Source organism: Panthera uncia, chromosome C2 (genome assembly GCF_023721935.1).
Source record: "Panthera uncia isolate 11264 chromosome C2, Puncia_PCG_1.0, whole genome shotgun sequence".
Lineage (NCBI taxonomy): Eukaryota > Metazoa > Chordata > Mammalia > Carnivora > Felidae > Panthera > Panthera uncia.
Window position 1 is genome coordinate 143,473,467 of NC_064810.1, and position 24,175 is coordinate 143,497,641.

Here is a 24,175-nt window from a genome sequence, read left to right on the forward strand (position 1 = left end):
TCTACCCCTGCTCGTGCATGCCGGTGCCTTTTTCGTCGTGGTGTTCTTTTCATTCATTCATTGACTCATTTGTTCATTTAACTGATGTCAGCTGCGCCCCCATACCGTGTCAGACGCGTACGTTCTTGCCAAGGATAAAAATAATTTGGACCCAAAGTTAATTTCATTATTGTGTTTCTGTTTTTGAGTGGATGTTGACAAACCCCTTTAATGGCTCAGAGCAAATGTTTCAGCACAAAGAAGTCTGTATTTATTCCATCGTATTCTCCCTTCCTATGCTCAACTGTATCTAAAGATGTTTTTCAGAGTTGGCTTTGCCTGCCAGGGAGCACTGTTACAGGAGTGAGTGGAGAAAGCAGTTAAGGACTTTCCCCAGACTCAAGTATTCTAATTGAATTTCCTCTCTGCAATTTTAGTTCTCTAAGCAGCGAGGAGATGGCAGGCAAGAGGCTCAGAGAGCTGCCCAGGGATTATACAGCAGCTTCCCTTCACGGCCCACAGTTCCTTCCTCATTCCATTCCTTGGGCTCTAGAAGCTTCACAAGGAAGAGACACCATATGTTTACTTGGGGGGCACAGCAGACTCAGCCTTCAGGTTGTTACCCGAACCAAAAAGCAACCATCTCTGGGCACGCACACAACACACACACCCCCTCGCGGTGGGGGCAGGGAGGGAGGTGCTCTTGCTTCATGCCTGCCATTTTTGCCAAGACCTTCAGTAGCTTTGGGGTGAAGGATAAGTGGGTTTTTTAAATATGCATGGTTCGTTGTGTGATCATGCCAAGTTGGGTTTCACTTTGTTCCCTGCTAGCCACCCTAGAGTAAGGATTCCGACTGTGGCATTTCCTTTACCAGGAGGGACCTGCTCAGCAAGGGCGTGCTTCTCTTGTGCCTGCTGGAGTGTTAGTTCCAGAACCCTTGAGCTCTCTCGCCAAGGGCCCGTTTGCCTTTGCGGGAGCCAACCCTAGGTTGCGTGGATGCCAGACAAGCTGTCTGTATTCCTGGTTGGACCGTTCTATCTGTACCCTTACTTCTGCTCTTCTTATCCTTGTTGACATATTGCCCATTAGTGTCCTGGAATTTAACACCCTAGCGGTGGTACTGTTAAAGTTGCTCTTCCCCTGTGGACATGGCCTACCTGTTTTCCAGGTGAGGGCTGTACCTCAGCTGCTTCTTGCTTCCAACCTGCCTCCCGTTTGCCTTGCTGCAAGCAGTGAGCTTGTTGCCGGGAGGGGAGCAGCTGGTGAGTGTGTGTGGGCATGTGGGCACGCGTGTGCACTCAGTCGCACGCATTCAGAATCCTTCCCACGAGAGATTATATTTGCAAATTGATGGTCATTGAGGCCTTCCCTAGACCCTTCCCTAGACAACCCCCGCTCCAGATATAGAGACTACCTTTCAAGACCACACGTATTTTGCATCTGAAGAGGTCAGAGATGGGAGGAAAGAGGTCAAACCAACCTTGGTGTTGGACAGAGTCCTCCAAGATGGCAACTTTATGAGGAGCAGATTGAAACAGGCAGAGAATGATGCACATTTTCAAGGATGCCAGAGTTTTATTTTGGCTTTTGCAATTATAACAGTGGACATTAATCATGTCACTTTTATTTTTTTTAATTTTTTTTAAATTTTTTTTAACGTTTATTTATTTTTGAGACAGAGAGAGACAGAGCATGAACTGGGGAGGAGCAGAGAGAGAGGGAGACACAGAATCGGAAGCAGGCTCCAGGCTCTGAGCTGTCAGCACAGAGCCCGACGCGGGGCTCGAACTCACGGACCGTGAGATCATGACCTGAGCTGAAGTCGGACGCCCAACCGACCAAGCCACCCAGGCGCCCCTAATCATGTCACTTTTAAATGTAATGTACACATACAGCCAGCTGAGCATTTTCTAGGGCCTAAGTAAAATGCCACGTGGGAGATTCTCTGAGCCCTTCGCTGAGTTAGGCTTCAAATATGTGATGTGAAGGGATACTAAATGTAGAAGTAATTTGTTTAAGACAGCATAAACTCTTTCACCGAACTGTACATGAAGAACACCTTGCAATTCTTTCCTGTGTGTTTTCTTTTTTTTTTTTTCCCCCCTCTTCTGTCCCTTTCTGTGAGTCGGGAAACTGCCAGTCCTTCCTCTAGGAAGTTTGTTCCGTTTGCTCAGCCCAGCAATCAGCTGACATGGAACACGCCCTCGCTCATAGTGCTCTGGGGCCCAGTGAGAACATTGTAGAAGCTAGACATGACCCTCATCCTGCCAGATAAACTGGGGATATGGCATGAGCCCGGTGGTGCATTCAGGATGGAAGGTTTAATCCTGAGTCCCTAGCAATCTTCCGTTTACCGTGCCTTCCTTTCTACTGATTTAATTAAGACATAATGTGTACAATTCTCCAGCAGGACAGCCTCCAAGGAAAGCCTTCGTGTTTAAGGACATAAATGGGTTTTGAGACTACGCAATGGAAAAACCAAAATGAGTAGAAAAAGCACAGGGGACTGGAGGACAGCCTGTTAATGCTGGAGAACAGGAACCAGCTGCCATTGTTAGAACAACTTTGTGAAGGCAACACAGGCCAGATTGCTTTTCTGCCCAGAAGACCGTATTTATCCGTCCTCTTTTTTCTCTCCTTTGCACCCTAGGAGAAAGAACGATGAGAACATAACCCTAGAGACGCTTTGCCATGACCCCAAGGTTACCTACCATGGAATTGCTCTTGAAGACTCTGCTTCTCCCAAGTGTATTATGAAGGAAAAAAAGGTGTTGGGCGAGACTTTCTTTATGTGTTCCTGCAGCACCGATGAATGCAATGACTACATCATCTTCTCAGAAGGTGGGTCTTCTTCCCCTGAGTGTCTGGAGCCCCGCTTCCTCTGTGTCCAGAGTCTCAGGCTCCATCCTTCTGGGACGAGACAGGGAGCTTACGCTCTGTGGATTAGGAACCAGGCACCTGGCGGGACGAGGTGCTTAAGGAGTAACAGGGCTGGTCCTGGCCCAGAGCCAGTCTGGCTCATAGGGCCCACATTCTTCTTGGCCTGCAACCAGTTTCTTCCCCGACAGCAGTGGCTCTCCGTGCGGTCCCTGGAGCAGCCGCGGCGGCATCGCCTGAAAACCTGTCAGCGACGCAGATTCCGGGTCCCCACCCCAGACTATGGAAGTAGAAACGCTGGGTGCAGGCCCCGCGATCTGTGTTTGAATAAGCCCCCCAGGTGATTCTGATGCCGCTGAAATATGAGAACTACTGGCCTAGAGATTGGAGGAGGCGGTCTTACTTTGAAGACTTACTTTGAATTAAGACAAGAAGTTTTGTGTACCTGTTCTCAGGATTTGTCTGAAGGGTGCTTACTAATGCCCCGTCTCTGAGGAGAGCTGAAATGCAGACAGAAAATAACGACCCAGGGTTTATAGGGAAAGATGAGATTAGAGTCTTGCCTCCATCTTTGAAGTTCAACATTCACTCAGCTTAAAAAGAGAGCACACACTATTCCTTCAGTTTAAACCACTATTCAGTGATTTTTAACCACAAAAATAGTATATGTTCCTTATCAAAAATTCAGACAATCCACAGCCTGTAAAAATTTCAAATGGAAGTCCGTAAGTTTCCTCTCCTCACTCCCAACCCAGTAGATAATCAATATGAATAGTTTGTTGGATGCATACTTGTCTCTGTCATCCATTCATATTATCCTTCCTTATCTCCTCTGTTTCCCTATTTCCTCCCCCTCTCTCTTCCTTCCTTCCTTCAATCCATGCATCTGTCTGTCCGTCCGTCCATCCATCCATCCATCCATCCATCTATCTATCTATCCATCCCATACCCTCATTCACCTTTCAGTGCAAATAGTTGATCATACTATAAATATTATTTGACAGTATTTTTTCACCCAGCCCCCTTACTTCTCCTTTTAAATAAGACAATACATATGGATATACTGCATGCCTTTTAATTATTGTCTAGAAGTTCCATAATGTGGATTATCTTCTATGACTGATTTAACCATTCCCTGTTGGTAGATTATTTAGCTGTCTCCGTTTTTCCACTTAATCCTACATTGAATATCGTTGCAAAAACGTCTTGTACATTTGTGCTAATATTTCTGTAAGATAGATTTCAGCCCCAAGGAGGTCTGATTCAATAAAAAATCCTTTTATTTTTTTATTTTTTATTTTATTTATTTTTTTTTTAATTTTTTTTTCAACATTTATTTATTTTTGGGACAGAGAAAGACAGAGCATGAACGGGGGAGGGGCAGAGAGAGAGGGAGACACAGAATCGGAAACAGGCTCCAGGCTCCGAGCCATCAGCCCAGAGCCTGACGCGGGGCTCGAACTCACGGACCGCGAGATCGTGACCTGGCTGAAGTCGGACGCCCAACTGACTGCGCCACCCAGGCGCCCCAAAAAATCCTTTTAGAACACAAGTTGTGGGTTTACGCAGCATCCCTGCTGCTATGTATACCCCAGCGATGGAAAACGAGGTCTCATGCTTTGTGTATGGTGCTCATGAGCACTGCTGACCCGCCTTTTTCTCTCTCTGTGTCTTTCGCCTCCTCCCGTTGCCCTCTTCTTGTCTAACCCCTTACCTATTCCAGATTCTCTGTACAGAGTCAGACACGTTCATCTTGTCAGCACAACACTTTTGAAAATCACCCCTCCCTCCTATTTTCTCATCCTATAATCCGTTTGTCTCATTTTTCTTGTGTAATTTGAGTTAGGTGGGAAGATATAACTGTGTTAAATCACACTAAAGCGTGGTAACACCTGATATACTGACTTAACACATTAACCTTCCCCAAGTAGTTCACCTTTTCAAAGAACTCCCAGTCTAAGGTTAAGGGATTAATCTCTAATAGTAGAATATCCAAACAAGTTTACTGCCATCGATGAAACTTTTCTCTCCTTTTGCAAACTGGTTTATCCACAGTGGAAGAGTTTATTCTGTCCAGAAGGGACAAAAGTTAGTAAATGGCCTCAAAGTCGAATATATAGTTGTATTACTATAAGCTTTTAAGATATTAATGACTTCAGGGGCGCCTAGGTGGCTCAGTCAGTTAGGTATCTAACTTTGGCCCAGGTCATGATCTCACAGTTCATGGGTTGGAGCCCCACATCCGACTCTGCACTGACAGCCCAGAGGCTGCTTTGGATCCTCTGTCTCCCTCTCTGTCTCTGCCCCACCCCAGCCTGTGTTCTCATTCTCTCTCTCTGTCTCTCTCTCTCTCAAAAATAAATAACCATTAAAAAAAAAGAGGGGCCAAAATTCTTCTTAAAAAAAAAAAAAAAAGAAGAAGATATTAATGACTTCAGTTTGCAGTATATTTCAACTCAGGTGATCATGATGGGCCCATGTCTGTACTTTCCCTCTTATTCGTTATCAGACTATTTCTTTCCTTATGAGGTAAGATAATCAGCATAAAGGCAGTTTCTCATTTACAACTCAGGAAATCCAGCACAGCTGATGACTGGATTGTCTGGATGACTTCAAAGTCTCTTAAAATGCTCCAGGGAGTGTTTGCCTTTTAGGCATCTCCCTTCTCTGCAGTGGGATAATTCCTCCATGTAAAACGCCACATAATTAGCAACATTTGGGGATCCACATCCCTTCTTACTGCCACCATCTCTTTCTTATGCTGAGGAATGAAATGTCTTGAAGCAATTTTTATTTCTCCATTCCACGTCAAATAAGATGTCAAACACAAACACTATAAAGTGTTTTATGCTGTATTTTTATTCGTACGGTGCTCTGTTCTTGTTGCCAGATTTCTGATCTGCAAACGCTGTGAGTGATAATTACTCACATCTTCCATTGTTCTTAAATATTTAAGGGCAAAAGGTAAGCCACATGGTTTTCCTTTGAAATGTAGATCTTATTTCCAGGGCTATTAGCCATGATAGCTGACATTCAGCGAGAATGAATCCTGTCTCTGAAAGATTCTCTCTTGCTAAAAGGTGTTGTGTAGAATTCCGAGAAGTCCCAGTCCGCCCCTGGACTCCCCCAGACCGAAGATTCCAGCTAGAAGAGCGGGTGGTTGTGTTAGTCCTTCTTGATGGCCTCGTGACAGCTGCTAGTCAGAGGAGACCCGTGAGGCTCCAGGACCGAGCATAGAATGTGGGAGGAGGGAACCCTGAGCAAACAGCTGTCCTGTTCACTTGCAGAGGACACATCCACTTTGCAGAGACATTATGCGGTGATCCATCTCCCACTGAACCTTTAAGAATCAAACGCAACCACTCGGCTTTATTCATTCCATAAACGGTTTCCAAGTGCAGTGAAGACACTCAATTTGCAGCGCTCAGAGCAAGGAGATGATTTTTTTGCTGTTTTAGGAAAGAGAAACAGTGTAGTGTAATTGGTTAAGAGTGGGAGCCCGGGGTGGGTTCCCTGCATCGATGGCCTGTTCTGCTACTTATGAGCTTTGCCACCTTGGGCCAGTTACCTGATGTCTCCCTGCTTCAGTCCTCTTGGGTATGAAATGGAAATTAAAGGGCAGGGTTGGGGGCTGGGGCGGTGTTGTGATGTTGTCAGAATTGAATAGATGCGTGCATGCGGAGCCCTTACGTCAGTGCCCAGTACAGCGTGGGGAGTCACTTCTCGCTGCTGGAGTTCGTTGGGCTTTTTGTACAGGATTTGGCACTTTGGTTAAGACATGGGCCAGGACTGTGCGGTGCCTAGGTCTCCTCCGGCACTGAGGTCGTGCGGTTGGGTTTTGACCATGGCATGCCAGCAGAGCATTGAGAACCCTCTCGCATACACGGAGGGGCTTGCTTTGCTGGACTCTGAGCCTCATCATCCGCATGCCTTCACAGAGGAAGGGGAGCGTATTGGGTCTAGGATTTCTAATCTCAAAGCTAACCACAGCCCTGACATCGCAGGATAATATTACAAATTAGGCACGTTGTTCCTGTTTTGACTCAGAATCACAGCAGGAGGCAGCTAAATAAAACTAGGAAGACTCACAAGTGCCTTTCAGATTAGTGATGAGGGTAATCACACTCTGTCCTTGCTACAGGGATTCACCCCCTCTTCTTTTTTCCAGCTGAACGCTTGCTTGGGGCCACGTGCCCGTCTCACTGAATGGCCCGCCACTGTTGACCGCCTAGTGCTGATAGTGGGGGGGCCTGTGGCCTGGGGTGGCTGGGAGTTACAGGTGGTGCCGGGAGGGCCCAGCTCAGTAGCCAGCGCACAGTAGGTACCTTCTGTTTTACTCCTTCCTCCCTGGGAAAGGAGAACCCCGTGCCAAGGAGCACAGCTCTCCTGCATGGTGGAAACCTTTCATACACGGAGTGTTGGCACACCAGCATTACCAGGGAGCTTGCTAGATGTACGCAGCCTGCGGGACCTATTGCATCAGCATCTGCCCTGGAACCGTGTCCTTGGTGATTTGTTTGCACGCTGAAGTGTGAAAAGCACTGGTGTGAACTCATCCAGCTAGGCACGGCACCAGAGATTGGTCTCGTTAAGTTCATGCTGGCAACTTGCTGAGCTAATCAACCCAAGAGGAGTGCATTTGGTCTTAAACCTGGTTCTTTGGAAATGAGCTAAATATACTGTACTCGGTCCATTCATGAATCGCGTAACGGAACTCCCCAGGGAAATGTGAGTGTTTTTCAACAGTGATGGTAAAGTTCATTTCTTTTTTTTTTTTTAATTTTTTTTTTTAACATTTATTTATTTTTGAGACAGAGAGAGACAGAGCATGAACAGGGGAGGGGCAGAGAGAGAGGGAGACACAGAACCGGAAGCAGGCTCCAGGCTCTGGGCCATCAGCCCAGAGACTGATGCGGGGCTCGAACTCACGGACCGCGAGATCGTGACCTGATCTGAAGTCGGATGCTCAACCGACTGAGCCATCCAGGCTCCCCAGAGTTCATTTCTTGATACACCTTCTTACACACCTGATGTCTTGTACATCAAGTGTACAGACTTTGTGCTAGCGTCTGCATGTAGATATCAGGCTCCTTTTAGGTAACATTTCTTTCGTTTGCATGATAATGTTTATGCTAATTTGTCTGCGGGATTTGTCCCCTAATACTTCCCAAAGCAAGAAGACATTTAGGAATGCTTTTTTAAGACGTTGTTCTCAATTGGGTCTACAGAGGAGATGTTTAATAGCCCCGGGGAGCCCTGGACAAGTAATAGAGTAACGTTACAAAGAGTTTGCCTGAATCAGTTTGTTCTTCAGTTGTTTGTTATGGTCATCTGCCAGAGTTGGGTACCTGAAAAACAAGAAAGTGACTTATAGGAACTTCCTGCTCCCAGGTGACTGGGCTCCTGGCCATCCCACCTTTCCTCCTGACTTGGAGCTGAGCTGCTCATTCTAGAAATGGGCTCTGCAGGAAAGGGAATTAGCATTAAACTCAAGTCGTGAACTTTGAAAAGTTTGGTTTTAAGGCCAGAGACCCAACGCCTTCCTTAACTGAAGAGCCAGAAAGCTGAAGCCTTGTCCGAGGCCCAGGCCGTGGTAATTCATAGAACAGTTAGAACAATAGCAGCCGTGATCACTGCCTCAGGTTGAGAGTCTACTGTCGGTTGGCCACGTGGGCTAACTTGTCCACTTGCAGGGATGTTGTCTTGTTTCCCAGAGTCCTATTTTTTTTTTCTGCCATCATTTTTTTTTTCAGCTTTACTGAGGCATTATAGACAAATACAACTGTAAGACATTTAGAATAGACACATACATTATGAAAGGATTCCTCTCATCTAGTTAAACACATCCATCACCCCACCTATTTGTGTGTATGTGAGAACATTTAAACGCTACTTGCAAGTTCCGATTATTCAAAACAGCATTTTCAACTCTACTCACTGTGTTTTACATTAGATCCTCTGACCTTACTCACTTTGTAGCTGAAAATGTGTACCCTTTTATCAACCTCTCTCCATTTCTCTGACCCTCCAGGCCCTGGCAACCACTTTTCTACTGTTTATGAGTTTGACTTTTTTTTTTTTTTTAATTTTTTTTTTTTTTAACGTTTATTTATTTTTGAGACAGAGAGAGACAGATCATGAACAGGGGAGGGGCAGAGAGAGAGGGAGACACAGAATCCGAAACAGGCTCCAGGCTCCGAGCTGTCAGCACAGAGCCCGACGCGGGGCTCGAACTCACGGACCGTGAGATCATGACCTGAGCCGAAGTCGAACGCTTAACCGACCAAGCCACCCAGGCGCCCCTTGACTTTTTTTTCTTAAGAGTCCACATAAGAAGTGATGACATGCGGTATTTGTCTTTCTCTGCCTGGCTTTTTTTTCTTTTTTTTTTTTTACTTAGCTTAATGCCTTCAAGGTCCATCCATGTTGTTGTGAATGGCAGAATTCTCTTCATATGGCTGTATATGGATATATTCCACATCTTCTTTATTGAGTCACCCATTAATGAACACTCAGGTTATTTCTATATCTCAGCCATTATGGATTTATCCTGCAGTGAATATGGGAGTATAGATATGTCTTTGAGAGCCTGTTTTTATTTCCTTGGGTTATTTACCCCAAAGTCAGGTTGCTGGATAGTATGGTATTTCTATTTTTAATTTTTTGAGGAACCACCGTACTGTTTTTCCATAGTGGCTGCTACCTTCCCACCAGCAGTCCCAACATTTTCCTTTTCTCTCCTTCTTTGCCAGTGCTTGTCCTCTCCTATTTTTTTTGAGTCACATTTTTTTTAGGCTGAAATGAGTCCCATGAAAGAAGCTTATCTACACTTTTCATTTTACTCCCAAAGAAATGGGTCTCCAGAGAGTAGCATGCATTTCCCAAGATCCCACCGTTGGTTCTCCAGCTTTTACCCACAGAGAATCAGAGAATCTCGTCTCTTCTTCAGGGAGTGCCCTCACCCTTCCACAGTCAGGTCTGGTTGGGGGTGGGGTGGGTCGTGTATGCTTTTTAAATCAGGCTCACACCCGTGGAAGTTTGCACCCTTCACATAAGGGGCTGCCTGTTCTGTGGGCACATGACTGGTCACTGAACCGCAATACACAGTCACCATTCAGCAAGTCCTTGGCAAGAAGTACAACCTCAGGCTTCCACTGTTCATGGGTTTGTGAGAAACGTTTATCACGTAAAGAATGGCCAGCAGGATGCCCATCTCTTGAGAAGCTCATGGTTCCCCCCAGTAAGATGATCCGAGTTTACATCCCAACTAAGCGACTTATAAACTGTCCCTTGAGTGGACTACTTCGCCTCGGCGTTCCCCTCTGAAAAATAGGGATAGAAATAGTGTTTCCTATGCCCAGGATAAGTGTGAGGATAAATGACTTCATTCACTTAGGGGACTTAGAATAGTACCTGGATCAGAGCAAGTCTTCAGTAAACGTTGTCTGTAAATATTGACTATTACTTATCGTTGGATTCAGCCAGATGATCAAGGAGCTTTGTGCACTGAAATCAGGGTGATATGTTCACGGTAAGGAATGCTGTTGGGGAAACTGTTCCCTGCATTGTGGTGGAGTCTTCAGGAGGAAGCTGGGAGAAATTTCTCTCAGCTCTCTGCCTTAGAAAGATCGTTCCCCTCTGGGCCCCCGTTTGTGTCTGATCTTATGGACACTTTGAAGCATATAGAACAGAGGTCAGCAAACTTTTTTGCTAAAGGACCAGTTGGGAAATAGTTTTTGGCTTTCTGGGCCACAGAGTCTGCCTCCTGCGGCTGCTCAGCCCTGCCGTGGAAGCAGCTAGAGACAGCCTGTAAACAAGTGGATGCAGCTGTGTTCCAGTAACACTTCATTTACAGAAACAGGCTTCAACCCCCGATGGAGAGCGTGTTTTTCGTACACCCCCCTTCAGTACCAACTGAGTTGAGCGTCTAGCAAGTAATGTGGCTACTGACACCACCCCTGCCTGCCTGTATTCCACATTTATCTTCTGTTTACCTTCATTCCACAACCCGCCTTTTACTTTTGTTGTCTTCTTTCCCTACTGTCTCTATCTGTAGGTGACATGAGATTTTTGTTGTTGTTGTTGTTGTTAAACAGGATGGGACTATCAGTAAACACATCAATTATTTGTCATCAACTTAGAAACGAGGACTCTAGAAACCACTTCTGACTCAGAGTTCAACCGATGTGGTTAAACAGAGAAACAGACCGTCCGATACAGGCTGCCACCCAATGTGTTGTCTCATTGCTGACGTGCCAGCTACGTGCAGACTTTTGCAGTTAGCATGCCCTTGAACCTGAGAGGCTGAGAGAAGAGAGACCAGGGCTCCCGGTAGCCACAGAGTTCCATTCCTTCCTCTCTCATTGTAGAATTTCTTTTAAATGAAAACAGCCTCTTCGGTTTGCAAGCCTAACTCTGGCAGGAAGACAAATGATTTTTTTACAGTATCAGACACGCGGTTTCCTGTCTGTGTTTAACTTGCTAGCAGAACATCTCAGCCAGCTGGTTCCCCCCGGACCTATTGTGACCTTAATAACATGGCCTCGCGCCATCCAGCACACGCACTCCGTGTATCGATCCCATGCCTCGTGCACTTTATTGACTCGTATCGGTTTCTGAGTCGGAGAGGACCTGGGAGCACCGCCCCCTTTCCCTTAAATCCCACTTTGTGTTTGTTCGTCCCAGCATCACGGGGCTGGCTTCTTGGGGAAACTCTTCGTTCTCACGTGGAAGAAATGAGAAGAATAAAGGGGCTTTGGCAGCTCCGTGAGTTCTGGGTGTGCTGCCTTTGAACTGTGCAGTCGCTACTCAAAATAGCTGGCTCGCCAGCTGTGCGTTTTTGTTGCAGGAGAAGCAAACCAGATTTACTTTCTGGTCTCAATGTAGGAGAAAAAAGTTAAGTGTGGAAATATGGTTGTGAAGAGTTGTTAGAAGAGGAAGAAAATTATGGATTAAACTCACTGGTTTCATTCCTGGGAAGAGAAGTCAGTTATTTGAGGTGATGATTCAGTGCTGAAGGAGCCTTTGGTTATGAATGAGCTAGGTTAGAAAGCATCCTCTGAATCTGTGAATACGGCCTATGTCTGGCCAAGGAAATAATAAAGATCGTACATGCCAGAGGGCATTGTGACTCAGTCAAGTGCAGCTTAGAATGCATTTGTGGTATCTCCGGGCAAAGCAACTCGTCTTTGTAGATTTTTTTTTTTTTTTTTTTTCCCTAAGCAGCAAAGTAAACAAAGATGCTCTGAGGTTAGATGTGGTTGCTGGTTGTGAATCTGTCTACACTGGAACCTCATTCCACTGTGAATCATGGCAGAGTGGAATCTCGAATCCCATCCACTTGGATGTGAGTGACCAGTTAAACATTTGGTCCAATGAGGTGGGACATCTGTAGTCTCTCATCACCCCCATGACCACCTCCTTGTGCTGTACAAACAACACATGGATGGGTGACTGTGAAAAGGGTCCACAGAGACCCTTTGGCTATTTTACAAGTGTCTCAGCACCCCACCAGTGGAAAAACACCAGGAAGCTAGCTAACCACCATGAAATTGACTTTCATTTCCGCTCATACTAAACTCCAGAGGCTGTATTTACCACCAGTTGGACATCTGGCTGACAAGACTTTGTAAAATCTTTTCTGATCCTGAAATCACTCCTGCATGGTGCTAATTATGTAAATATCAAATTTACCAGCAATCATTATACATTCATTAAGAACGAACCTTTTTTTTTTTTTATCTTTTGCTTTAGAGAACAGTATGAAAACCAATACGTGGATGTACAGGAAGTCCACTTTGACTTCATGTAAGGAATAAATTTTTAAATATCCCAGTGTTTAGACCTTATCCTAGATCTAAGCTAGATCTATTGGGATTAGATTGTGTTATGATTTACAGAGGAGTGGGGTCCATCCATTGTAACATTTCATCATTTTAAGGACATAACTCATGTTTTTACTTAAAAAAAAAATGTACCTCGCATTGCCTCATTAGGATATAGCATGTTCCATTGTCAAGAACGATTGATCCGGAGCACTTGGGTGGCTCGGTTGGTTAAGGGTTCAACTCTTGACTTTGGCTCACGTGATGATCTCACGGTTTGTGAATTCAAGCCCCACATCAGGCTCCACGCTGACAGCACTGAGCCTGCTTGGGATTCTTTCTCTCCCTCTCTCTCTCTGCCCCTCCCCTGCTTGTTCTCTGTCTCTCTCAACATAAATTTAAAAAATACAGTTTAAAAAAATCCAATTGATCCTAAATGTAGGCATTAACTCCTTCCATTCCTTCTTTTTCCAGGTCCCATCCTATTCAGAATACCCATTTCTCCCATCCAGCTGAAGTCGTTCTCTGCTTTGGCTGCACTTTGGAAACACCTGAGAGGCTTTAAAAACCACTCATTAACTGGGTCTTAGCCCTGTAGTTTCAGACTTAATTGGTCTGCGTCCTGGTATCAGGATTAAAAAAAAAACCAAAAAACAACACACTCCCTAAGATATTCTAATATGCAGCCAGTGTTGGGAACCACTGAACTCAAGACCGTTTGTTCTGCCAAATATTTTTCTATTTTTCATCATGTACCTCATATAACCTGGAAAAGAATGGTAACAATTAGAGAATGGCAACCACCACAGGAAGTAGCTAAAATGCAGCCTTTTAGGTTAGAGGAGGAGAAAAACAACCAAACAAAATACCTGTATTACCACATCCCTGAGGAACAGGAGGGTTCTCTAACACAGGGTAATACCGTGCTCTCTGTAACTTACAAGCAGCTACTCCCGAACAAGGCCAAGCACGTTCCTGGGTGGAGGCATCCGAGGTGTTAGAACTGGTGAACTTGTACGGTATCATTTGAAACCTCGAAGTGTGACTGGAAGGTAGGATGGAAAACTGGGGTACCACTGCCCCAGCAGAGACAAGGTGGGGCGGGAGGTGGGGAGGTGTGCACATTTGGAGGAGGTGGAGACCCTCAGGTGGGAGGAACTGCAACAAGCTGTGGTTCACGTGGAAAAAGCCAGACAAAGGGGCAAGTTGTGTTTCAAGTGACCGAAGGGGGATTGATAGTGTGAATAATTAACATGCTTTTCCAAAGTGGTCGGAAGACTAACACAAAGAAAAATGTGGCCCCATAGAACATCTGTCAGGTTGAGGCTCTGCCCGGGGAGAAATAGGCATTCATACGATAGGTGATCATTTCTTGGGCAAAGCCTGGCATGACTTAGGCTCTCTGTTAATGTTGGTTGCCCTCCTAAAGCCACAGCAACAGAAGTAGCAGGAATCTGTATCCCAAGGAGGAACGGGAAGGACGATGAGCATGGTGGAAGGAGTGCCTGTCTACCGTAGCAGAAACAGAATCAGGGTTTTAGTTGCCTGGGATGGATGGCCAGTAATAATGAAACTTAACAGATCCATGTAAAATCAGGCATATAGGTCCAGGCGATTGATTGCAGAAAAGTAGCTTACCAAAAGCTGGCTTGGCATCTGTTCATGTGATAAAGACCCCAGGCTTTACAGGTGAGTTAAGGTCACATTAAATTCAGGCTGATCTGACCGAGAGCATCAAAACAAAACCATAGAACCAACTAACCAACGAGTCTTCAACTGTGCTTGTAGGAAGGGGCATGAGAGTCCCAGTTAAACTTTGCGACACAGTTAACATTCCAAGTATTGTGGCTGGGTCTAGAGAAACATGGAGAATCATGAATAACAAGAATGATTTCAGAGAATACATCACTTCACACTTAGAAAACGGACCTGGCATTTATTGGGTGCCTGCCATATGTTGGGCAGGCCGACTTTAGAGGATAGTGACACATAGGATACTGACACATAGATCTTTTGAAGAGCAGTTGAAGGAAACGTAGATGTTCAACCTGAAAAAGAAATGATTTAGGGAAGTGGGTGACATACTTACCAAGAGTTTAAGAGCTGTCATCTGTCCCATAGAAGAAGAAGCCATTTTGTCGTCTTTTACTCTAGAGAACAGCGTGAAAACCGGTAAAAAATGGCCACATTTGATTTAATATAAAGAATAAACTTAATATAAAGAATAAACAATAAACTATCCCAGTGATCAGACTTTATCCTAATAGATCTACAGCTGGATCTATTGGCATTAGATTATGGAATGATTTACAGAGGAGTGGGGTCTCTCTGTTGTAACATTTTGACTAGAGGTTTTATCTCTACCTCTCGAGAATATTCCAGAAGAGGTGGTCATACCCAACTAGACTACCAATAAGGCCCTTTTGTTGGGGAGAGAGGTGGAAGGAAACAATGTAAGGGAGACCACAGAAGGGGTGCAAGGGCTAGGGAATGGCTTAGTTTTGAAATATGTGTCATTGGAATAAAACAACCACGTGGCCTGGAGGGAAGACATCTTCCATTATTTTAGGAAGAATTATCCTCAGAGTCTGTCCAGAATGTCAAACAGTCCTGTCAATATTCTAGAAGTTAAATTCAATCGTCTGTGCCCAGTGAGCTCACTGTCCTTCTTTTGTTTAATTAGAATGATTTCTTTTTGTTTGCCTGAATCTAGTTGTTTGCTTTTTACTGAGACAATGAATGAAGAATCCTATCTCCTGCAGCAGCTGATTTCACTAGTAAATTCTCGGAGACCCTTTTCTCACTGGCTAGCACTGAATACAGTTCTACGAGGGCTTTGCAAACAGGTCCTTTACGAATTTGCTATGGGAGAGGGAAACCTCTCTGTGGCAGAGGACCAAGACTTATTCCATGTTTGCTGAAGCCCCACTTCTCAAAGTCTACTGTGTAAATGAAGCAGGAGGGAACTTTGTAAGATGCAGGTTCTGATTCAGGAATTTAGGACAGGCCTGAGATTCTGCATTTCAGATAAGTCCCCAGGTGACGCCTGCCCTGGCTGCTAGTCTGGGGGACACACTTTGTTGTTGTCGTTGTTTTATTTGAGTATGGTTGACATACAGTGTTATGTTAGTTTCAGGGGTACAACTGGGAACACGCTTTGAGCCGCAGAGAGCCAAGAGAGTCTTTCTGTATCATGCCACCAGATTTTTTTTTTTTTTTTTGATACAGAAAATGCTGGTAAGATATTAGAACTCCTCAGTTAGGAAGTGTGTGTGTGTGTGTGTGTGTGTGTGTGTGTGTGTGTGTAAAATATGGTGGCTTGGTGTGTGTGATGGGGCAAAACAGAGGAAAGCTCTACGGATATGCAATGTAACAAATAAAGAGATGCAATCTGTTTTGCTTCTTATGCAGTCCCTTATCTTGTTCTCTGGGGACCCTGGCGTGTCTGTGCCTGGAGAGTGCTGTGGTTCAGTAATGCTTCCTTTGCATATTGAATGAACATGCACGAAACGTATTCAGTGAATGAAGAGGAGACATCCGTATTTTTGGTTCACTTCCATCCTTTTCTTTATTGTAACCGGGTCCAACTTCCTTAGACATATGGTTCAACCGAGTTATGTCCCTGGGAGGACAACATCCAAACCAAAATGCGCATGCCTCCATTTTCCCAGTACAGCCAGACTATCTTCTGACTTCCCTAAATAAGCCTTCCACCTTCTTTTTGCTATTGCACTTCAAACTCGTCAGCATACGCTCTCTTAAACTCATTTCTGACAAGGGTATATTGCTTCACTTTCTCAAGAAAGAGAATCTTACAGCTCAGATAGTCATGGGGGAAATGGGTTCTCTAGAAGCAGCATTATCATAGGACATGATACAAAGAGAAGCCAGGCAAAACTGCAGTCAAACCACAAACCTAATGAAATTTTAATGCTTCTTTACCAGATGGGGAATTTTTTTTTCTGGTTGGAAACCTATGAAATATGTTACTAATGAGAACTATTATTTTTTTGCTAGAGTTTATCACAAAATAATACAAACATATTTATCGAATGTTTTTTTTTTTTTACCTAACTTAAAGAGCTTGACAGATACTTATGAGATTGACAGAAATCTCTTGTGAGTCTTATAAAGAACCTAGTGGGGTTATTTCTGGGTTGTCTTCATTCTGCAGGTGAGGAGGCAGAAAGAAACAAAGCTGGCTCTAAAATCAGGTTCCAGGGGCGCCTGGGTGGCTCAGTCGGTTGAGCGGCCGACTTCGGCTCAGGTCATGATCTCGCGGTCCATGAGTTCGAGCCCCGCGTCAGGCTCTGGGCTGATGGCTCAGAGCCTGGAGCCTGTTTCCGATTCTGTGTCTCCCTCTCTCTCTGCCCCTCCCCCGTTCATGCTCTGCCTCTCTCTGTCCCAAAAAAAATAAATAAAAAACGTTGAAAAAAAAAATAAATAAATAAATAAATAAACGTTAAAAAAAAATTAAAAAAAAATAAAATAAAATCAGGTTCCAGAGTTTTTAAAAACCCAGTTATGCTGCTTTTCATGTAAATTTTTCAGGCTCGGGATCTACTTTGTTTTGGGAGCTTTCTGTTGCCTGGTGAAATGTTATCAGTTTGAATCTAGAGCTAGTTTCCGCCCCACCCCCCACACCCCCTGCAGATTGCAAACAAAGTCAGCTTTTCAGTGTGCATCGTAAAAGTCATGGCACTGGATCCCAGGTCAGTGTGGTGTCTAGAAGGTAAAGTAGCATGAAAGCTACTCGTCCATCGCTTCATCCTGGAACACTCCAAGAACTCCCCTTCCCAAAGCAGCAGGGACTTCAGGATTTTACATGTGGCGGCTGCTGTAGGAGATACTGCTAAATAGTTTAAGGGAAGAAAAGGGACCTTAAATCCCAGGCAGCAAAGGGCGTGGCAAAGGTGATTCTGGGTTACATTGGGAGACTTGGGATAAAAATCCCCAAATAAGCTATTTCAACAAAATGTACTTTGTGTGGGTCTGTTTGGAAATAATAGTTTCTTGACTGGAAGAAAGAGTCCTTTTCATACCATGAACCGCTTGTCCTTCCCGATACCTACAGCATTGTTTGCGTGTATGTTATTTCATGAGAAAAGAAGCCACATGTCCGTGCATCTGGTTGTAGAGCAGATTGAACTAGCATGGGGACACCTGGACACCAAGAGTCACTGAGCCCAGGTGTAAAGGACTGAGCTAGATGAGCCTGTAGATTTATAAAAATTCTTTATCTTGTAACACAGATTCCTCCATTTTGTTTCACTGTGCTGGTTCAGATCTCCAGTTCATGCTCAGTAGAGAGAGCTGTGGTTGGCATCCTGTTCCTGTTTTTAAAAGAAATGCATCTACCATTTCCCCGTTAGAATCAAGTTTGCTGAAGACCATTGGTATGTTTTCCTTATCAAGGTGTTCAGCGTCATCATATACTTCCTCTGTGTCCACTGAATTGATGATGTAGTTTTTCTGCTGTAATTTATTAATGTGGTAAATGACAGTAGGTGGTTTTGTTTGTTTCTCGTGCTAAAACATGCTCTCCTGGTAACCTGGTCCTGCTGTCTTATCTTTCTATTTATTTTTATTTCAGTTTAGAGAGAGAGAGAGCAAGCCCAAGCAGGGGAGAGGGGCAGAGGGAGAGAGAGGGAGAATCTTAAGCAGCTTACGAAGCCCAACATGGGACTCAACCCCATGACCTTGGGATCATGACCTGAACCAACACCAAGAATCAGATGCTCAGTTGTCTTAGCCACCCAGGTGCCCCTCTTATCTTTTTATATCCTTTAATGGATTTGGCTTGCTGTTTAGTTGGAATTATTTGCTTAAATCACAGTACGTGAGTGAGATTGTTCTGTAATTCTCTTTTCTCATACTCTCCTTGTTTGCTTTTCGTTGTTCTGTTTTCATGGAATGAATTGAACCATGGTACAGTCTTTTCTGTTCTCTGCAAGCGTTTGTGTGATATTGAATGGGTCTGTTCCTCACAAGTTTGGTTCAGCTAGGACTGGTATGGGTTTAGGGCTTTGTGGGGGGGGAACACTGTTGCTCAAATATTTTCGGTTACTTTTTTCCTCTACTTCATATTTTTCCTTTTTTTTAAAAAATGTTTTATTTATTTTTGAGAGAGAGAGAGAGGCAGACAGAGAGGGAGACAGAGGATCTGAAACGGGCTCTGTGCTGACACCAGACAGCCCGATGCGGGCTTCGAACTCACCAACCGTGAGATCATGACCTGAGCCAAAGTCAGACGCTTAACTGACAGGGTCACCCAGGCACCCTTCCCCCACCTCTTATTTAAACAAAATTTAAACTAGTAGAAAAGTTGAAAGGATGCCATAATGTACACTCGTATACTCTGTCCCTTCCTCAGTATTTACCCTGTGTTAACATTTTACTACTTCCTCGTTTCTGTGTGCCTGTGTGTGTGTGCGCGTGCGTGCGTATGGGTCTATCGTAGTCAATATTCAAGTTTCCCCAAAGCTGTGGTGTTGCTGCTGTTGCTTAAATTCAGGATCCAGGCAAGGACCGCACATTGCATGTAGTTGTTTTACCTCAGACACCTGTTTCTTGTTTTTCATGACATTGACTTGGAACAGGCCGACCTGTTTATTTTATTCTGGATTTGTCTGATGGTTCCTGCTTGATGAGATTCTTTTTGCTGATGGAGATATAATTGACACTTGACATTATATTAGTTTCAGGTGTACAACATAATGATTCATTGTATGTATATATTGCAAAGTGATCATGACAGTAAGTCTAGTTAACATTCCTCACGGCACATGGTAACAAGCATATTTTTCTTGTGATGAGAACTTTAAGATTTACTCTCTTAGCAACTTTCAAATATGCAGTGCAGTATTTGTAACTAGAGTCACTAGGGTGTACATTATATCCTCCAGACATATTTTATAACTGCAACTTTGTACCTCTTGACCACCTTCGCTCATTTATCCTACCTCATACCTCCCACTTCTGGCAACCACCAGTGTGTTCTCTGCATCTATGGGTTCAGTTTTGTTTTGTTTCTTTAATTCCACATGTAACTGAAACGATAAAGTACTGATTGTTCTCTGTCAGACTTCTTTCACCGAGCACAATGCACTTAGGGGCCATCCATGTTGCCATAAATGGCAAGATGTCCTTCTTTTTATGGCTTAATAGTATCCTACTGAGTGTGTATTTATATATTTATATAGATATATCGTGTTTTCTTTATAAATTCATCCACTGATGGACACTTCGGTTGTTTCCACGTCTTGGAACATTAAATAATGTACATAATGTTGCAATAAACACTGGGGTGCATCTGTCTCTTAGAGATAGTGTTTCATTTCCTTGAGATGGATTAGATTCAAACCAAACATTTCTGTAAGGATTCTACTGGTGTTTTTATTGTAGGAAATTTTGGGGTAGGGAGGGGGTTGCTAGTTCTGGAAAAATCAAATTCTGAGATGTGTATTCAGACATGTTAATACCAGGGAAGCTAATTTGATAGTGAAAGCCTACAAAAGAAGAGAGAGAAAAAATTAAGAAATTAGGAAAATTTTGAATTACTCATTCAGTTTCTTTAATATTTACGAGATTATCCAAGTCTCATAGTTTTTCTTGGGTCGGTCTCGGTAAATTACACATATATTATTTTCAGGACTTATGACCATTGTTGTCTAAGTGTTTAAATTTATTAGCAAAAAGGTCTCATGCTCCTTTGAATCTTTGCTGTGCTTGTAATTACACCCCCTCTGTGCCTTTGCCTTATTGCCTTAACAGCTGCACAGAGGCTTGCATACTGTATTAGTCAGTATCCACAACCAATTTAGGGTGTTGTTGATCCCTGCCCCTTGTGTCTTTATTCCTGCTTCACGATTTCAATCGTTATGTTCACTATTCTTTCCTTCGGTTCTCTAACATCATCCTCTTTCTAGGCTCTTCCTAGGGCTCGTGCCCTCTTCTCTGTGTTGAACCCTGTGTTGGCTGAAGGTCCCCAGAGCTGCCAGGAGCATCCCTCTTCGGGAAGCCCACCACTACCTGCCATCAGAGCTCCTCTGCTTTGATCCCAGCTCACTTCCTGTACATTTTCCCAGTTCCCACTTCTGCTAGATGGAAATAAATACTACATAACTAGCAGTGTGGCTGCAGGATTCAACATAATTTGTGGTATAAAACATAGTGTTTGGCATTAAGTAGAAGCTTAGTAAACGCGTACTGGGCTTGTCACCATTATAGTGAACAGAATGACTTAAGACAGGAAGTTCTCCCTCCCCCCACAGGCCTCTCTCTCTTCAGCAGTTTCCTTCTTTGGATCTGGGCCAGTTGCATGTATATCCTGTTGCTTTAGACGGTATTGGCGTGTGAAAGCTTAGCGGTTAGACTGTTACCACCAGCTTCAAGAATCTCAGGGTTGTCCTGTGGTGTTCATTAGTGAGCCCATGCAGCAAGGAGTGTGTGGAACAATCATCCTTATCCCTTTGTATTGCTTGGATAAATTAGTTTCTTGGTAAAGTTGTGCCTGAAACTCCCTCATTAAGTGGAGGAATTGCCAAAACTACTTCAAATATTAAAATAGGAGCCCATCTCTCAAATTCATCTATGGTGATTTGGCTTTTCTCCAGACACATTAACTGACCCACCTGTGGCTTTTTTACTATATTGGTCTTATTTATTGTCTCTGTTACAGTTTGATTTTTCTTTTGAAACTGTGAATTACAGAAGTTTACTTTTAAGTTCCTTTTAGTAACCAGTGTTCGATTGGGGCATAACAAAGGACTTGAAAGAGGCTGGGACAACCTGTTTTCATTAGTGTGTGTGTGTGTGTGTGTGTGTGTGTGTGTGTTACTAGGCAACTTGTTTACTTTTAAATCACTCCAAAGGAATGTATACCATGAAATTTCCCCTTGAGGTTTTCTGCCAGTTTGTATTTTTTTATGGCATACTAACATTTATCTTTGACATTTGTCTTTAAAAAATATTTATCATCAAGGCTCTGACATTTGCAAATGGTTCCTTATTTGCAACTAAGTCTGGGCTCTGTATGTGGGGTGCATTTGGTTGGAAATTTTCAGAATTATTAAAGAGACCTCCGGGTTCATTTCTAGGGAGACAGTTTGGTGGCATGCAAAGAACAAAGGCTTTAGGGTCACTCAAAGTTGAGAGAAACAGGCTCCCCTATTTGCCCTTGAGTGATTCATCATAACTCTCAAGTTCCCTTCCTTCCTCCTTTCCCTCTCTCCCTCCACATTACAAGAATGTTTCTGGCAACATCAGTCATAGCTCAAAAGGACCAATAGTGGTAGAATGGATAAATATATTATGGTATATTTGGACAAGGAATTTAATTTCTTCACCCCTAAGATGGGGTGAATACTTGAAGGGGTGTTCTGAATATCAAATGAGATTACGTATCTGAAAATTTTGGCACATAGTAAGTGCTCAAAAAAAAAAAAGTTTTATCTTTCCTTTTCTTTTCCCCTAATAGCATCCAAAATAATTTACTTAGCCCAGGAGCAAGGTGTGGCATCCAGAGTTATTCTTCTGATTTCTCTCTTTTGAAAAGAGAAAGAATCTTGCAAAATAAAATAAAATACAAACACAGAAAAGCACATAAAACAAATGTCCTGCTTAGCAAATGGGGCTAACATTCTTATAACCCCTGCCCAGGCCAAAAATAAATAATTTTTCCAGATATCCTACAGGTTCTATGTGTTCTTCACCTCAATCATAGATCCCTCCTTCCCTCCAAAGTAACCGCTATTTTTCTTTTATAATTATCACTTACTTGTGTTTTCTTAAATAGCTTTATCATCCACGTTTGCATCTGGCAAACACTAGCATAGTCCTACCTATTCTTCTTCTTCTTCTTCTTCTTCTTCTTCTTCTTATTATTATTATTATTATTATTTTGGTAATTTGATATACCTACAGGTTCTTTTTTTTTTAATCTGCTCTCCCCAGTTCCTTTTTCCCCTACATCGTATCTATTGAAGAACCACGTTGACCTGTACTATTTTACAGTCCGGATTTTGCTGGTGGCATTCATGGTGCAATCCACGGCATTTCTCGATTCGCTGTATTGTTTGAAAATTGGCAGCTGGATCTGGAGGTTTCATCAGACCCCACTTAGATCTCTTTGGCAAGTCTATAGGTACAGTTATTCTCCTCCATCAGGGGTGATGATGTCCGACCATCTCTGATTTTGTTACATTGGTTGGCGTGGATGCTTGTTGCCTAGATCCATTTAATTCATGAAGGGTTAAAAAAAGGATAATCTGTTTCTTCCAACTCATTTGCACTTATTCGCTAGAATAATTTAACAAGGAGATGCTTTATTCAACTCTTTGCTTATCCAGTGCTATGGTCTGATGGAAGCGGCAAGATGCATGCTTGATGTTTCTCTTCATGTTCTAGTTTTCAGTGTAATGAGTTGACATCCTGTTGCCCTCAGAAGTTGATAAATTTATTTGTCAATCATTCTTATAAGTTGAAACGTACTTAATTGAGTCCCAGTGTGTTGCTTTTTAAAAATCTTCGTTATCCTGTCTTGGTCAGAGAGTCTCTTCATGATGGCTTCTGGGTCCTTTGGTCATGACCTTAGTAGTCTTTGATCACCTCCTTGTTATGTGGTATAACAAAATATTCCAAACTTATTATTTCCAGTCCCAGACCTAGAATTGGCCATTTTGCCAAGAAGCCGAGATGTCTTCTGTTGGAAGCCTTCTATTGTTGAGGCATTTCTTTTTTCCTCAAGTGGGAACCAAGAACCATAGCTTTCATAGGAAACTGAGTCCTTGTGAGGTGAAATGACTTGCCTTGGATTTCATGGGTGATTCATGACAGATACAGGAATATAATCTCAGTCTCCTGATCTCTAATCTAGTGCTCGTTCTTTCACACCACATTCCAGGTACTCAAGCTAACAGTCCCCACATGCCATGCACAAATTACAGGGAGACTGTATGTGAGCAGAGTCAGGTCTGGCTCACTCACGGAATTTGGCCTCTGGAGAAGAGGCAGTCAGCTTTGCAGAAATATTCCTCATCAGGTTGATTCATCAGATACATTCATTCATTCACTCAACAAACTTGACTTGTCTCCTTATCTTTGTGTCTAGCTGTGAGCATTATGATGGTGAGCAAAAAACGTGTCTCTTTAAATAACTATACTTCCGCTTTGGCTGTGCCAGAGAAAATTGGCAGGAAACTTGATACTAGGGACAACTTTTACTTAGTTTTCTAGGTAAGCTAAAAGAATGTTGTAGAACCAACCGAGGCTCAATAACCTCGTCTGTAAAACAGGGCTATTAGGGAACCTGACTTGGTTGTTGGAGAAATAAAGTGAAATGGTGCTTATAAAGTGAATTGCTCAGTGCCTAGTTCAATAAAGCACATTTTATGATCATTTTCTTTATTATTGTTGGGATTTCAATGGAGGGCTTCCCACCATTATCCATTGCAGACCTCCCTTCATGCGGGGCAAGGGAGACAGCAGCTCTGAT

At 43.5% G+C, this 24,175-nt stretch overlaps 1 protein-coding gene across 2 annotated transcripts in view; it reads left to right on the plus strand.

The window, feature by feature from the left end:
- Nucleotides 1-24,175, plus strand: part of TGFBR2 (transforming growth factor beta receptor 2) — a 91,332-nt gene that overhangs the window by 40,530 nt on the left and 26,627 nt on the right. Inside the window, exons 3-4 of one of the 2 annotated variants that reach the window (XM_049628933.1) lie at nt 2,631-2,821; nt 17,967-18,077. In XM_049628933.1, coding sequence (XP_049484890.1) covers nt 2,631-2,821; nt 17,967-18,077 — 302 coding nt within the window. The remainder of the gene's footprint in view (nt 1-2,630; nt 2,822-17,966; nt 18,078-24,175) is intronic. The other variant, XM_049628932.1, reaches the window with a different exon arrangement.